At 61.5% G+C, this 15,763-nt stretch overlaps 1 protein-coding gene across 4 annotated transcripts in view; it reads left to right on the top strand.

Annotated features, from left to right (window-relative positions):
- The window catches only part of NFATC1 (nuclear factor of activated T cells 1), an 86,192-nt gene that overhangs the window by 48,355 nt on the left and 22,074 nt on the right, over nucleotides 1-15,763 (top strand). For 2 of the 4 annotated variants that reach the window (XM_040264385.1, XM_040264386.1), the window contains exons 8-9: nucleotides 1,826-1,958; nucleotides 12,195-12,860. In XM_040264385.1, the coding sequence (XP_040120319.1) occupies nucleotides 1,826-1,958; nucleotides 12,195-12,860 (799 nt within the window). Of the gene's footprint in view, nucleotides 1-1,825; nucleotides 2,387-12,194; nucleotides 12,861-15,763 lie in introns of those variants that run through there. The other 2 variants (XM_040264387.1, XM_040264388.1) reach the window with 2 other exon arrangements.

Below are 15,763 nucleotides of genomic sequence, written 5' to 3' on the forward strand. Positions count from 1 at the left end.
CACTATACATTTCAACAAGGCTGGGTGGCACTGCGTGTGTGGTTTATATATGACCATGAGAAGTGTAGACGGTGGGTTTTCTCAGTCAGTGGCACGAGTGTGCCGAGTGCCATCTGGACCTCTCGCCCTGGTGCTGGAGACACAGGTTTCCCTTCTGACCTCTACCCTCACTGCACATTTAGTGCTTTTCATGATTTAATAACCTGTCCAGCATATCAGTCTGTGCCCACATCTAAACACAGTCCTCCGGTCACCTGGCCCCCCAGCGTGGAACCTGCTCAAGGTTCCTTGCCCCACCGGGCATGTCCCGGTGCGTCCCTGCAGCCACTCCTGCGTCCCAGCTCTGGTTCTGGTCTCAACTCGAGCAAGCCCTCTGCCTTTCTGTCTCTTGTCCTCGTTTCTGCTGTTGACTCCGGTGTCTGCCGTCATTGAGCACCAGCTATATGCCCGGTGCCAGCATTACCTGCAGTCCCCTCAGACCACTGCCCCGAGGTGTGTCTTCCTCGTCCTCTCCCCTGTGCCAGTGGTGGAGCGAAGACTTGGAGATGTCAGAGCCCGGGCTGAAGTGTAGACCTCTCCAGCCCGAGCCAGGCTCCCGGACACGGGCTGCGGGGCTGGGGCACAGACGTGGCAGAGGTGTGGCCCCAGCAGGGCTCTGAATGAGCACACGTGCCCTTGCCGGGTCACCCACCCTTGGCTCCACTGACTCCATCTTGTTCCAAATGGGATGAAGTTATTAAAACAACAGAAATGCACTTTCTGGCCCACATGTGGTCCCAGGAGACGGAGCCCAGAGCAGGCTGCAGGCCTGGTCCTGCCCGCCCCCCTCCACCAGATGCCCTTAGCAGCAGACTGTGCCTCGTGTTTTCACCTGTAAAGGGAAGAGTTGCCCTGAAGTTCTCCTCACTTTTCTGTTTAAACATTCTTAAAGATTTCATTATTAACTGGATTCAATCAATTTTGCTGTTAATTGGCTACAACTCTTAAAAGGGATGCCACGGATTTTTCTTACACATTTTCCTCTTGTTAACTGAAATCGTATGATAAAGATCATTGAAGAAACCTTTTAGGATGTGAAATCTTGCCCTACCCCACTCCCAAAATCAGGGCCTCTCTTTGGTGCTGAGGCTGGGCCCTCGTGTGGATGGCCGGGCACCTGAGCACGCAGACCCTCCCTGCTTCCTTCCCCCACAACACACCCTGGCCCTGCCCCAGTGACTCCTCTGTGTATCTGTACTTCAAAGGGGGCAGTTTGGTGCAGATGTTGCTGATCTTTCATTTAAAACCTGGAAGACTAACAACAGCCTCCATAAACCCCTGGTCCATTGGGCCTGCCTGTCTACCTTCCCGTCCCCATCCATCCTCGGGGTCGTGGCTTGGGCTTTGGGCCATTGGCATAGAGCGTCTCCAGGGGGCACTTGCCCTGGGTGTCTGCTGCCGGTTACCTGGACAGGTGCTCCTGGCTCCACTGCAAGTCGGTGCCTGGGGGCTTATTAGTTTCTTGCAGGTCATGCTTGGGTTTGGGGACAGAGAGGCATGGGGTCCTGCCCAGTGGCTGGTCCCCTCTTGGCACCTGTGCTCACGACTTCTCTCCTGACTCAGTCGACGGCATCTTAGATGAAGCCCATGCGTCCTCCCTGCACGCCCCCCTCAGCCCCCTCTGGGCTCTGGCCATGCAGGAGCCATGGGCCTCAGGCGCTTGGCCGGCCTCTCCAGAGAGAAACCTGCGCATCTCACTCTCGGCGGGGTGAGGGGGGGTGGTGTGGGTGGGTGTGTCCCTGGCTAGTGAGTCGCTCACCGCCCTCGCCCACCTCTTTCTCTCTAGAACTCGCTGGTGGTGGAGATCCCGCCTTTCCGCAACCAGAGGATAACCAGCCCTGTGCAGGTCAACTTCTACGTCTGCAACGGGAAGAGGAAGCGGAGCCAGTACCAGCATTTCACCTACCTGCCCGCCAACGGTAACGCTCTCTTTCTAACCGTAAATGCTGCCAACGAGCCCATGGGGTGTTTTTCCTAAAAGAAAATCAGGGACCCTGATGTTTCAGTCGCTTCAAAACATGTGATCACACAGTGGGCCTGGCCGTCATGTCCTGTTAGCAAGATCTCATCATCGGTTCCTTCCAAACAGAAGTGGAGCTTTTGGTGTGCTTTCCTTCGTTACTGTGGGGGTGGGGCTGCGTTTGGGAGTGACTCCTGATCCTTTGGAGGCTGCTTGCCGATGTGAAACCGCCAAGGGGGCAAGAAGGTGCAGCTGTTTTGTTCTCAGAAGCTGATGAGGTGGCCTCGGCATGAGTTTAAATTCTCGAGATGCTTAAGGTGGAAATGCAAATAGTTGTCATGATTTTGCAGGTGCTTGAGAAATAAACCTGAGGCCTGAGGCTGGTGACTGGTGTGGTCATTCACTAACATGATGGTTCTGTCCCCAAGCTGACGTCCCACATAAAACTCTCGGCTGGAAAATTGCCTCTCCCCTTGACCGGGAGGCTCTCACCCCCAAACACCCTTTGTTGTTGTTGTTCAGCCGCTCAGTCATGTCCGACTCTTTGCGACCCCATGGACTGCAGCATGCCAGGCCTCCCTGTTCTTCACTATCACCCGCAGTTTGCTCAAGTTCATGTCCATTGAGTTGGTGATGCTGTTTCACCAAACACCCTTTGCTTGAGCAAAAACACCTTGTTCACATGGTCCATTCACAGACTTTAAGGGTGGTTTCTCGTTCTAAAAAGGCCTGTTTGCACCTGTTCCACGTTCCAGGCTATTTTCTTAAGGAGAGCAGCACTGTTGTTGCTTCTCCTCTGAACTCGTAGGCATTTGTTTCCCAGCAGAGCTCAGCCCTGCAGCCTGGTGCCCCGGCCCCCACCACCTCCTCCAGGCAGGCAGGTCTGTGTCCAGAGAGGACCAAGTCCTGATTCCGTTGTGTGATGTAAGTGCAGCTGTTATACTGTGGCTTTTGTTCTGAAGACTTGAGAGATCCCTATTATCTAAGAGGTAAATCACATACTTAGAACTAATTGCAAAAGCAGCTGTGTCCTTATGAAGATGTTTTTGGAGGCTTCAGTTTTCTCTAAATGTTGAAACCTTCTGTGTCACAATAGGCTAGGTGACAGAAAGCCCTGGAAAACCTGTGGCCACCAGACAGTAGAATTAACTCTTCTCCAGGAAAACGGTAGCCAAGGCTCTCCAGGTTTGAATAACGTGGTTTTGCTGTAAAGTCACCGCATCACGAGCGTGCACGTGGACAGAGCCGCAGAAACGCATGCTGCCGTGGGCCCATGCACGAGGAGAATGTCTGCCCTCCTGCCCTGGGCCCATCTGCACATCTGTGCTCAGTACTGGGTGCCCCTCTCAAGTCCTGCCTGCTATTGGACACAGTACTGCAGCCCTGCTGGCAGAAATATTCAGTGTTGACTTGAAAATGTAACAATCAAGTACTAATTAAAATTCAAGTGTGGTTGACTAAAAATTGAATGTTATAAAGAAAAAATCGCTTTCTGAAGCAGTTTAGAAACTAGTTCGAACGTCGTTTCCTACATTTCACTCCAGATTCACCTCCCACTAACACAGATGCCCCGGTGTTCGGGGGGCCTTTCAGATGGGGGTACTGAGGCCCCCAAAGAGACGCTGCTGAGGCCGTGGGTGGGGCTGTCATGGGGCCTTCATCTCCCCTTCCCTGTAGTTGTCGTTCAGCCCTGCAGGCCCCTCCACCAGCAGTGACCTGCCCCAACTCCACACCCTGTCGCCCCGTGTCTGCTCAGAGTGCCCCTTTCAGCTGGTCAGCCTGCTCCACCCGCAAATCCTCTGTCCATCTGTCTGTCCGTCCAGAGCATGGCTGTGTGGCCTGGTCTCCCTTCACATCTCTCCTGGACATTTGCTTCATCCCCAGAGGCCAAGGGGGCCATGCCACCTGCCCCTGGAGCCCAGCCCTGCCCACCTTCCTGAGTGGTCTCCATGCCCCAAGGGGCTGTGATCACAGACACTCCACTGGACTGTAGGTTCCCTGTGAGCAGCCCCTAGGCAGCCCTGACTCCTTACCAGATCACCAAATCCTTACCCTATATGTGTGGGTTTTTTTCTTTTCAAAAAAATAAATGCATGAATGAAAAAACAGAATTCAAGTTTCCAGTTTTGGGTTTCGTGTTCTTGCCACTGTCACCGCCTCCTTCAGCTTCAGGCTGAGTCTTCAGAGCAGTGGTGGTGCTGGGGCAGTGGGTGGGCAGAGCCCCACATCCCCACCCTCTCCCTACATCTTGTCTCAACCCTGCCCTCACCCCTGGAAGCCTCGACCACAGGGAAACCCACTGCAGCCCCCTGTCCCCTGCCGTCCACCACATCACATTAGCATCAGCTGTTAAGCCTGGAAGGGAGTCCTGGCTGCTGGCCTACATGGGGCCCAGGCAGTTTGGGTCCCTTCCCTGGTGGCTCAGATGGTAAAGAGTCCACCTGCAATGCTGGAGACCTGGGTTCAATCCGTGGGTCAGAAAGATCCCTGGAGGAGGGCCTGGAGGGCTACAGTCCATGGGGTCGCAAAGAGTCAGACACGCCTGAGTGACTTTCACGTTCATTTTCTTTCCCTCCTGGGGAGAAGTCTCCAGCTGCGGTGGGACACCCAGGGTGAGCCGAGCGGGCAGGGTCGGGCTCCTCGCAGTGTCTCTGGGCGAAGGTCGAGGGCAGAGCAGAGGAGAGCAGACATCCAGGCGCTTGTGCTGCAGACACACCGCATGTGGCCGGGGCATTTCCCTCGGTGTCTGGTTGGTCACCGTCCGGGTTTAACTCACAATCTTCTGAAAGGAAGCGTGCAGTCTCTGGGGTAGCTGAGCTGAGGGCCCTGGTCCTGTTGCGGGACTGAGACCCTCCGGGGAGCAGTGACAGTCCTTAAGTTCCCACATACCAGCTGTGTTAAAGATGCAAAGCAGCCTGCCTGTGGGGGGCGTCCCCCGAGTCTGGGGGACGGCGGTCTCACACTTGAGCTGTGTCCCTGGAGCTCGCGTTCTTGGCACTGCCCGGTGCCCCTGGGACAGGCAACCTGCACGCAGGGAAGAAGCCCAGCTAATGACCGCAGGGTCACCGAGGGAAGTCTGCGTGCTGCTGAGTTGAGAGTCCAGCAGAGCCTGGGGTCTGGAGAGCCTCTCTCTGGTCTGAGATGCTTCTAGCTGTTCCCCGGACTGCCAGCTGTGGCGCCTGGCCCCTTGCCTACCTGTTGCTCAGGCCGCAAGGGTCCCAGAGCTTTGCCGGGATCACGAGAAAGCCCTCGGGACACTCAGGCGCCCACGTGGCCTCTGCCGATGGAGAAGCCGTCTCCAAGGGCCTGAGGTCGAGGGTCGCACACTTGCTGGGTCCAGGTCAGCCGGGTGGCCGGGGCTGGTGGCCGGAGTCACGGGCAGGCAGCTGTCCCGCCCGGGCCGTCAGCCCTGTGACCTTGCCTCACAGCCAGCTCTGGGTTGACCTTTCTGCTGGGCGCCTGGCTCTTCTTTCCCTGAGTTCGTGGTGCTGACATTCCATCCTGAGTCTTGACCTCCCAGAAGCCAGTGTGCACACCCAGCAGTGACTGAGGAAGGCGCCCGGCTCCCGAGCTTTGGGGGCCGCCCCCAGGCCGCCCTCGGACCACTCCTCTGGGCCAGGCCTCACGGGTACCCACTCTGCAGCGTCCCCTCACGTCGCAGATCCGAACGGGCCCCCACGCCCTCTCCCCACCCCATGTCACAGCTGCATCTTTGTGGCCTTGACCGCAGGGAGCCGTGCCTCTGATCCTGAGATACACGTGTGTGTGTGTGCTCGCGTGTGTGTGCGCACAGCCTGTGTCGCTCGCTTGGAGCAGCCGTGTCCAGAGCCCACTGAAGCTGGGGCTTCCGTCTGTCCCCGCCCTTCACCCTGAGGGCCCTGGGCTGAGCTTTCTCACCTCATCTCCTGGTGGGAACGGGGGACTGAGGAGAGGGTTGCAGATAGACCTCTGTCCACACCAGGGCCCGGCTGGCCTCGCGTCATCTCAGAGGACCCGTCGGCTCCCTGGCTGGGCAGGTGCTACAGTGTTCCCCCAATGTGGGCAGAGGGCTAGGGGTGTCCGTCCTGGGCCTACAGGCCCTAAACTTTTCTGCCCAAAGGCTGAGTGGGGCCGGGAGCAGGTGGGAGGGCGGTGGGGGGAGAGCCGCTGTGGCTGGTGGCCTGGCCAGTGTCCCTGGGTGTTCTGGAACCTTGCGAGTCAGCTCAGCCATGTGGCTGGGGGGCCGGGCAGGGTGGGGGCTCATGCAGGCACCTGGCTAGGCTTCTGCTGTCATGAATCCCCAGCTGTGTGGGCTCCCTCACAGCTCCAGCCGGGAACGAGGGATCCGTGTTTCCAGCTCTTTCCACGTTAAACCTGCCACACAGGGGAGCTGGGAGCTGGTCGTCCGTGTGTCCAGGGCCCTGCTGCCGGCCCCAGAGGGACGAGTTGGGGGAGGGGGCTTGGACACTCTTTGCTGTGGGTCTCAGCTCCTTGCTGTGGGTCTGGCCTGCGTGCCGCTGGCTTTGGTGTCTGAACCTGGTGGTGGAGAGCCCAGGCGTTGGGGGGGACTGGAGACTGTTTACCTCTGAAGGCCTCCATGGGGTCAGCACCGTCAGCTGTCTTGACCAGCGACTGCTTCAGGCTGCTGCCTGGCCTTGACTCTGCAGGGAGTGGTCTGAGCTTGGAAGAGAATGATGGGGGCGGGTGAATTGGGGGCCTGAACTGGTGGGAAAGAGCGTGGGTGCCCTTTCCGTGGGGGTCTGAGCCAGGAGCCCAGCACAGCCACACCAGGCCTCCCCTGCAGAGACCGTCACACACAGCGGAACGAGGAAGGTGGAGGGTGGACACCAAGGGCCACCAGCCACCGAAACCAAGGCGGTCTGAGTCAGGCGTGAGGCCAGGCCCCTAGGCACAACCTCGCAGAGCAACTTGGCGACTCCTGGTCCCCACGAGGCACTCACACAGAGGTCACCGCAGGCTGGCCCCTGAGCCCCCAACGAGTCACAGCCGTGGATGTGCAGCTGCCTGGACCAAACGCAGGAGGGTGAGCCACGGTCCTTCTGATGCAGCTTTCGCGGCACCGGGTGAAACCCAAAAGCAACCCACTTGTTGGTTCATTTGGTCTGTTCTGCCCGCCATTCATCATCAGCCTAATCAGGGGAGTCGGATTCCCAGGCGGGGCTGACCCAGCAGTGCCATCGCCACGGACGGCCAGGCCGCCTCGCCAGCTCACACCCCACGTCTGCCTTAGAGCCGTGAAGCCGGTCCATTTCAGTGTGCCCGAGCCTGCAGTCGTGCCGTCTCTTGGGGTCCCCTTGACGCTCCTGCAGAGCTGCCGGGCGGCACCCCCAGGATGCCTGGGGGGTCCCGGAGAGGATGGGCCTCCCACCCCATCGGGCTTGGCCAGAGCTCCCGCCAGCACAGACCTGAGGTCTCAGCGCCTGCCGTGGTCATGAGGTTCCTGCCCCGAGCCGGAAGCTTGTCCTCTGGGACCCAGGACCTGAGGCAAGAGAATGGAGAGGCCGGAGCTTGTCCGCAGAGGAGACGTCACTCTTGCCGGCGTGCGCTTGAGACCCCTCGTCCTCTGGTCCAACTGCCTGCCCCCAGGTCTCGCAGAGAGGTGCCGGCTCACTGGGGCTGGCAGCTCAGGCAGCTCCCGTGCCCACGATTCCTGCCTCAGAAACCATGCCCTGAAGTTGTGGGTATCTGTGTTCATGGCTCGAATGTCACGTAACAAACAGATGACGGTTCGGGCTTTGCTCTCTGAGGACAGCCTCTCGCGTGCCGGCGGGGCCGGGCAGGCTCACGGAGTCCTCGTGGGGCGCTGTCCTCAGGTGGCTCTGCAGGCGCCGGGCGGCGTCTCCACAGAGGTCCCAGCCCGCCTGGGAGGCTGCGGTCAGCTCAGGAGCTGGGGGTGCCGGGGAGGGGGCCTGGCCCCCCTGGCCCGCAGATGACCCCCTCATTGTGTCCACTTCACTGTGCCCCCCCACGTGTCCCCCATGTCCCGTGTCCCCTGTGCCCCCCTCCCTGTGCCCCTTCCTGCCCCCCGTCTCCCCCTCCCTGTGCCCCCTCCCTGTGCCCCTTCCTGCCCGCCGTCTCCCCCTCCCTGTGTCCCCTCACTGTGCCCCCCATGTCCCCCGTATCCCCCATGTCAGTGGACAGTGAGAGCCTTCCTCTGCACCATGGCCCTGCGGTGTGGGCCCTCTCCCCTCCCTGACCTGCCTCCTCCCTGCTGTCTGCCTCCAGATGCCAGGACCCGGCTCGGGGTTTCCCGCCCAGCACCCGTGTGGGACAGGTCCGTTGGCAGCAGCCCCTTGGGTTGTGGGCTCGGCCCAACCCTGGCTTCTCCTGTGGCAGCGGAAACCGTGCTCGTCGGGCCCTCGGTCCCCTCCTAGCTGGACGTCACCTGACCGGGGGCCGTGGGGTCAGCCCCGAGGCCACGCAGCCGGCAGGTGCTTCCGGGGCCCGAGTCACCCCACCCACGTGCGGTGTGGCCACGTCCGTCCGTCCGTCAGGAGAGTGCCTCTTCTCGGCGTCTGTCACTGTTTCTGGTCCAGTCGTCTCCGTCTGAATGCCGTGCCAGGTGTCGTGAGGAGAGCGGGCAGGTGTGCCAGGACCGCACGTCTGCTGCACACTGCCTGGAAGTGCCGCCGGCAGGGCTGACTCGCTGGGGTCTCTCTCAGTCACCGTCCCGGCACCGTGTGGAGCCCCCAGGGTGGGGGGGGGCGGTCATCTCCTTAAGAGCACTAGTTTTTTCCCAAAGGGAGCCGTTGAGATGGCCTCGTGCTGGGGCTTAAGGGTGGGGGCGAGCGCGGGATGCAGACACGGGAAGACGTCTGAGCGAGGAGGCCCCGCTCGGCCGGGTCACCGAGGAGCCAGAGCCGTGGGCCCGGAGGAGCCGGAGCCGTGCGCCTGCGAGGACCCGGGGGCTGCGGGTGGGGAGACGCAACCTGGGTCACGTCCCCCCTCTGTGGTGGGGACTCGGGGTCCGCACGGGCTCACGACCTGACGCCAGTGCCCGCGGCCGCACAGACGCCCTCCTGCTCCCGCCCTCCGCCAGCCCCGGTGGTGCGGATGCTGCAGCGAGGCAGGCAGACCAGCCCCGGCGTTTCCCCACAGCACCTCCAGAGCAGGTGGGGCGGGCGGGGGGCTGGTTAAAGCGCTGGAGGGGCACCTGAGGAAGGTGAGCCTGCCCTGGCACTAAGCTGAGGACCTGGCGTCGGAGAGGAGCCCGAAGGCGATGGCTTAACGTGCAGGACGTGCCGCTCCGAGGCCCCGAGCCTTGCACGTCGGCTCCGACGCAGAGCGTAACTGGCGCCGTGCGGGCCGCGCGTGAGCAGGACCGGCCGCGGGCTTGTCGGGTGTCTTCGGCGCCAGGGCTGCCCGGTCGGAAGGCCCTGCCCCAGCGCGCCCCCTGCCGCTTCCCATGGTCCTGGCTGGAAGCCGCCCCCCCGCTGGGCAGCACGGTCCGCGGAGTCGCGGCCTGGAGCTCGGACCACCCCAGGCGGGCGGCCGGCTCCTGGAGAGGCCACCTCGCCCGCGCGGGAGCCGCCTCACACCCGGCTTCTCAGCGGGCAGCAAGCGGGCGCATCGCGGGGTCTGTGACCCGTGGGACTGTCAAGGCCCCCGGGCCACTCTCCCGCCGCCTCGGTGGGATGTGGGGCTCAGGGCTGGAGCCCCAGTCAGGAGGCACGCAGGGCTCAGACCCAGTCGAGGCGTCTCCTGAAGTGGCTTCCACGTGGGGCCCCAGGCTGGGGGGACGGTGCTTACTGCAGAAGCCCCAGGCTGTGGCCACCGCTGACCACGAGTGTGCAGATTGGAGGAGAGGGGTTGCATCTGAAAGTGGTTCTGCGCACACCCTCGGACTTGGGGCCCACAGGCACACCGAACCTTGGGGACCCAGCCTGGACTCAGAACAGCCTTGGGCCCAGCGCATGTCCTCCCCTGCGGGCGACGTCCATATGGGGAAATAGCACACCACGCGGGAGGGGCGGGGCTTGCACAAACCCACGGGCCGCGGGAGACCCGCAGGAAGGGAGAGGAGTCAAGGAGACCCGCCCCCACGGGCCACAGGAGACCCGCAAGAAGGGGGACACAGAGTCAAGGAGACCCGCCCCCGTGGGCTGCGGGAGACCTGCAAGAAGAGGGACATGGAGTCACAGGAGACCCGCCCCCATGGCCCGTGGGAGACCAGCAAGACGGGGACAGGAAGTCTCGGGAGACCTGCACCCACAGGGCCATGGGAGACCCACACGAAGGGGGACTTGGAGTCAAGGAAAACCCGCACCCATGGAACCGCAGGAGACACATACCCATGGGAGACCCACAGAGCTACTGCTGGAACCAGGACCTGCGGGTGTTTCCCGACGTGCGATCCACCCGGGACAGCTGGCCCTTCTTCGTGTCTGCCGGCAGCCTGTGAGGCATCCCTGAATCCTGCCCCGTGGCGTCTGGAGCCCCTCACACAAAGCCCTGGCCAGCTATGCACTCAAGAAAGAAGTCTCTCGCCCAGTAAAGGACCGCCAGTGCCGCTTGGGCACCAGGCAGGCCAAGGCTGCGGGAGTTGGCCTGGCTGATGGAGACTGACCAGCACCGGGAGTGAGGATGCCTGCCGTGCCCACCGCTGCCATGCTGGACACATCCTGTCCAAGGATGCCAGGGACACCCCAGCTTTCCACCCAACGTGACTTTGGAGACGTGAGTGATGACTCTGGCTCTGCCTGCAGGAGGCTGCACGGTGGCCATCACCCGCTCTGCTCCTCCGCAGCCTTCCAGCTGCAGCACTGCCCGGGGACCTGGTGCCTCCCTGCCTGCAGAGGCAGGAAGAGCAGGAACAGGGCTGGGGAGGGGCACAGGGAGGGAAAGACCGAAGGGGACGACTCCGCTGGGCATCCCGGGTGCAAGCCGGGACCTGGCGACGCTGAGCGGGGCCACGTGCTCTCACGTCAGTGTCCCCAGGTCCCAGCCTCGCAGCCACGGTGCTGCCCAGGCGCCCTGTGGACGGGCTTTGGGAAAGCCAGTCCTAGTCCTCCAGGCTGCTGTGGGTTGCAAGCACCAGCCATAACAGAGAACAGATGTGCAGCCACACTGGCTCAAGACCGTGTTACAGCAAAGCTGCGTCTGAGAGAGGAGCTTTATTTACTTAAGGCGGAGGCTGGGTGCGCGGAGGCCCGCGGGCTGGGAGGAAGAGGGGCGTTCCCTCCGCGCCGCCCACCCCAACGCCAGGAGGCCAGCCTCACACACACACGAAGAGGCGAAGACATGATCAGGAGGGTCTGGTGACAGCGTGTTGTCCTTCCTCCGTCTGCACACAGCAGCGCCGGGCGTCTGTTGTGAAATCAACTGTGCTCTCGCTGGTCGCTCTCCAGGGAACGCGACCGTCAGGGTGTCCCTTGTGAGCATGTGCATAAGAGGCAACAACCAAGGAGAAATGAGACACAGGAAGTAAGCCGGCAGGCGGGGTGGGCACGGTGGAGCCCGGCCCACCGCAGACCCCAGGGCACGGGGCTCAGCGCCCTCAGGGCCTGGTCAGGCCCACAGCCTGGAGGGAAGGAAGGGACCGTCCAGCACCTGTGGTGCCACTTCCCAGCCCGGCTTTCCGCACCCTGAGGGTACCCCGAGGCACTGCGCAGGACCCTGTGACCGCAGTCATGCGTTCTCCCCTGGGAACGAACCCGTGCACGGGAAGGAGGACTGGCATTCTTGCTGGTGTAAAAGGGTTTCCTTGTCTAACGGCTGAAGGCTTCTCTCCTGCAGCAAATGGACACTCGCCTTTTCTGTTGGATTTTTACTGATCTCTGAGCGCCATCTTACTCTCTGCTCAAGTTCACCCCATGTCAGACACTTATCAGATAGTATGTCGGTAGCAGCAGAAACGCAGTAGTACATCCAAGTTAAAATTTTCACTTTGATTGCTACAAATCCACAGGCCCTTGGGTCCAGGCTTCTGCTACAGCTCGCAGATGGGTTTTTATAGCACATTAGTGCCGCAGGAGAGTCCAAGGAAAACAGTGCTCTCGGCCTGAGAACCAGCTGCAGCTCTCCCGAGCCGATGACTCACGCCCTCGTTTTAATTGGGTGGGAGAACCAGGCAGGAGACACACAGGGACTCAGTCAAAGCGCTGTTTGTTTTCGGAGGGTATCCTAGCCACAAGCCCGCCCCGGTGCTCCCATCTGCAGCTCATGTTTATTTAATTTTTTTTTTTCCTCCTCGCAGTTCCAATCATAAAAACGGAGCCCAGCGATGATTACGAGCCTGCCCTCACCTGTGGACCAATGAGCCAGGGCTTGAGCCCGCTCCCCAAGCCTTGCTACGGCCAGCCGCTCGCCCTGCCGCCCGACCCGGGTGCCTGCCTCATGCCCGGCTTCCCATCCCGTCCGCAGGGCAGTGCCAGCCCCGAGCTCCACGACCTCTCCTGTGCCCCTTACGGCTCGGCCACGGCTGGCCCGGGCCACAGCCCCCTCGGACTTCCGCGGCCAGTCGGCGGGGTCCTCGCCAGCCAGGAGGCGCCGAGACCCTCGGGCGTGCCTCCGGGGCCCCCCCAGCCGCCGCCCCCCACTCTGCTGCAGCCACAGGTGAGTCCGACGTCGAGCAGTAGCTGCTCCCCGGGGCGCCGGCCCGCGCTCTGTCCCCACAGCCCCTCCTCTCCGCTGCCGCCCGGGACCCGAGAGCCGACCCACCTGCAGCCCTGTGGCCCAGCGCACCCCTGCGGGACGGGCCACCAGCAGCACCAGCCACCCGAGGTTCCGAGCAGCGAGCCCGCCGCCACCCGGCCCCCGCCGCCGCCCGAGGTGCGTGAGGACAGTAATCGTAGTCTGGCCCCCATTTCCGTAACGGTCAAGCGAGAGCCTCAGGAGCTGGACCCGCTCGACCTGGATGACGGTAAGTGCCCGCCGCAGCAGGAGCACGCCCAGCCCTGGGCCGAGGGGCCCTGGCCTGGAGCGTGCCCACCGCCCCAGGAGAGTGCCTGGCCTGTGTCACACCAGAAAGCCCCAGCGGTCAGCAGTGCCACCGTCAGCCAGTGGGGGGTGCCATCCCCGCCCAGTGGGTGCCTATGCTGGGCATCCTGGGGAACATGGTCCCTGTGGCAGGGCCAGGCGTGGTGACCACGGTCCCTGGAACACGGCCTCCACCAGCTGAGATGTCCCGTGAGGACAAGAGGCCTCCTTGGACTCGGCTGTGGGCCCAGCTTGTTGCTTAGCGTCTGAATTGCCTCTCTAGTTGCGTGAATGAACCGTCATTAAGTGGTCAAATAGCTAAAAGTGAGTGGCTTTCACCCTGTTCAGCTTGTGAAACCATGTATTCTGTGCGTGTTTGCCGTTGCGTCCAGCCCTTTACAACCCTCAACTGTAACCCTCCCGGCTCCTCTGTCCATGGGATTTTCCAGCAAGAACACTGGAGTGGGTTGCCCAGATCCGGGGGTTCTTCCTGATGCAGGGATCAGGCCCTTGTGTCTCCTGCACGGGCCGGCAGGCTCTTTACCACTGTGCCGCCTGGGAGCCCAGTGATCAGATCGGGGGGCAGCACTCCAGTGCACCCACCCAGCATAGCGCCCGCTCCGCTGGGATGAGTTTGGGTGGATGTAGGGCATGCTTTGGGGATGCCTGCAGCTAGGTTGATGATGCAGACTTGCTGATATGAGGTCTTCCTATGAAATGATGGCAGATGGCACCTGGTCGAGAGATTTCTTTTCTTGCTTTGGGACAAAAGGCCAGGGCCCCAGGTGTTGTCACTTAGGTGACCCGGTGCTCGCGTGGGCCCCGCCTGGCGCATCTGTGTGGGCGTCTGGCCTCTGTCAGCCAGCAGCCCATCTCCCCGGTGTGAGTCACTCCCCGAGCAGGGTATGACCCCAGTGCCTACCTGCTGCCCAGCTCCCCAGCTGCAGGACTCAGGGAACCCAGGAACCACAGGACAGTCCTGGGCACAGCCCCACACCCCCATCCCATCGGCCACCTCGGCCTTTCTGCCTCCACCGTTGAGGCTCCTGGCCTTTTCCCTGAAATTGGAGCCAGACATGTGGGCGTCTTCCTTCCATGACTGCCGTCTCCCCCACGCCTGTGTCCTGCCCCAGGGAGCCTCCAGGGAGAGTCGCTGGGCATGCGGTCCCAGGCATGGGCACAGGGCCCCCAGCACCAACCCTCACCTTTGGTGCCCATTCCCACCTGAGATGTGGGTACAGCTGGACCGGGGCACATGGGCCTTCCTGTGGGGACACCTGGTCACAGCCCCCAGCCCAGTGACCAGGAGGGCCCTGGGCATGGCGGGTCCCCGTTCGCTCTGGTGGTGGACCCCGGGCCTAGGAGGTCCTCCCTCTGATCGGGCGGCCTGGGGCCCTTCCAGTGCCTCTCCTGCTCCTTCCTCACGTGAGCTCACCAGCTCATGAGTGTTCTTGTTCCTAAATGCTCGCTTCACAGCAGGCGCCCCCTTTGCAGGCTGTGCTTGTGGGTTCCTAGAGAAGCCATCTCTGCTCACCATGGTCCCAGCCTGGGACCCACTCGCTCACGGGAGCTACCATGTAAACGCGAGTCAGCCCCTTGTCAGTCCTCGGAAGACCGTCTGGTGCAGAATAAAGGCATCGTGAGCCTGGGGACCTGAGTCCCCAGCCTGGATACCAAGGGGGTTGGGGCGGATCTCACTGGTCCTTTCTGACTGGGATGGTGGGGAGGGTACGCAGGTGTCATGGGGCGAGTGGGGGCCTCGAGGGATTTCTGTAATGCTTGGATGACTTAAGAGGGCACCAGTCATCTAATCCCTCACCGGCCTCGCCTTTACACGTCATATGTGGTTGAGGTGTCTGAAAATTGATTTGTGAAGAGAGTTGGTGTCCAGGGGTATACGCACTGCGGCCCCAAGGCCTGATCTGGGGGTGTGTGGTGCAGCCCTGAGCCCTGCGAGGAGAGGGAATTCGTGGGCTGGGGCCGATCCCTGGTTTAGAAACAGGCCCCTGCGAAAGGTCTGGAGGAGATGGGGGGATTGTTGGAATTCACTCCAGGCCATGTGAGTCTCTATTTGTGTCTGGGTTTGAATTTGCAGCCCAGCTCAGGAAGGTATAGACAGAGAAGATGGAAACCAGAGTGAAAAACTAAATCAGGAAATTAGAAACCATTGGTTTCAAGTAGCCTTGACATTAACAAGCAGACACTCCATCCTTGCCGTTTGAGCCCAGGAAGAGGCGAGGTACAGACCAGGGGACTAGGACCGGGTGGAGGGTGCAGGGGAGTCTCCTCCCCACAGGACAGGGTGCTAGCTCTGGTGGCACTTGGGGCCTGCCCTGCCCTCTCCTGGGCTTTGTCCTGCAAGCCCTGGCTCCACACCCAGGGCAGGAGGGCCCGGCGTTTGCTGCGGCTCCCGTGGGGAACTCAGCCTCACACAGGCTCAGGAACAGAGCGACTGCGCGTCTGACCCCATGGTGACAGTTCAGGGCACTTCTGCCAGGCTGGCCCCATGGTGATGGTTAGGGTGACTCCTCCCAGGCTGTGTGCCCTCCCCACTGGGCTCTCAGAGGCGCTGTGTTGGCCAATAGGAGTCAGGGGCCTATGGGGGCTCCTCGGGCTTGCTTGTGATGCTCGTGGTGCCAGGCCTGTGAACAATGAGAGCTCATTTCATGTGTGTTCTGGTGTTTTCTTTGAAGTTTTTGTTTTCCAGAAATGTAGAGTGAAAAGGGCAATAGTAGGATAGTATGTCCAGTTCCAGGGAGCCAGGGCGTTTGGAGCGCATAAGTGAATCTTTCAGAGACAGGAAAGGTGCCGTACCTTAAGCAGGACGCCCATGCTCCCTGCACAGTG

Source organism: Oryx dammah, unplaced genomic scaffold (genome assembly GCF_014754425.2).
Source record: "Oryx dammah isolate SB20612 unplaced genomic scaffold, SCBI_Odam_1.1 HiC_scaffold_22, whole genome shotgun sequence".
NCBI lineage: Eukaryota > Metazoa > Chordata > Mammalia > Artiodactyla > Bovidae > Oryx > Oryx dammah.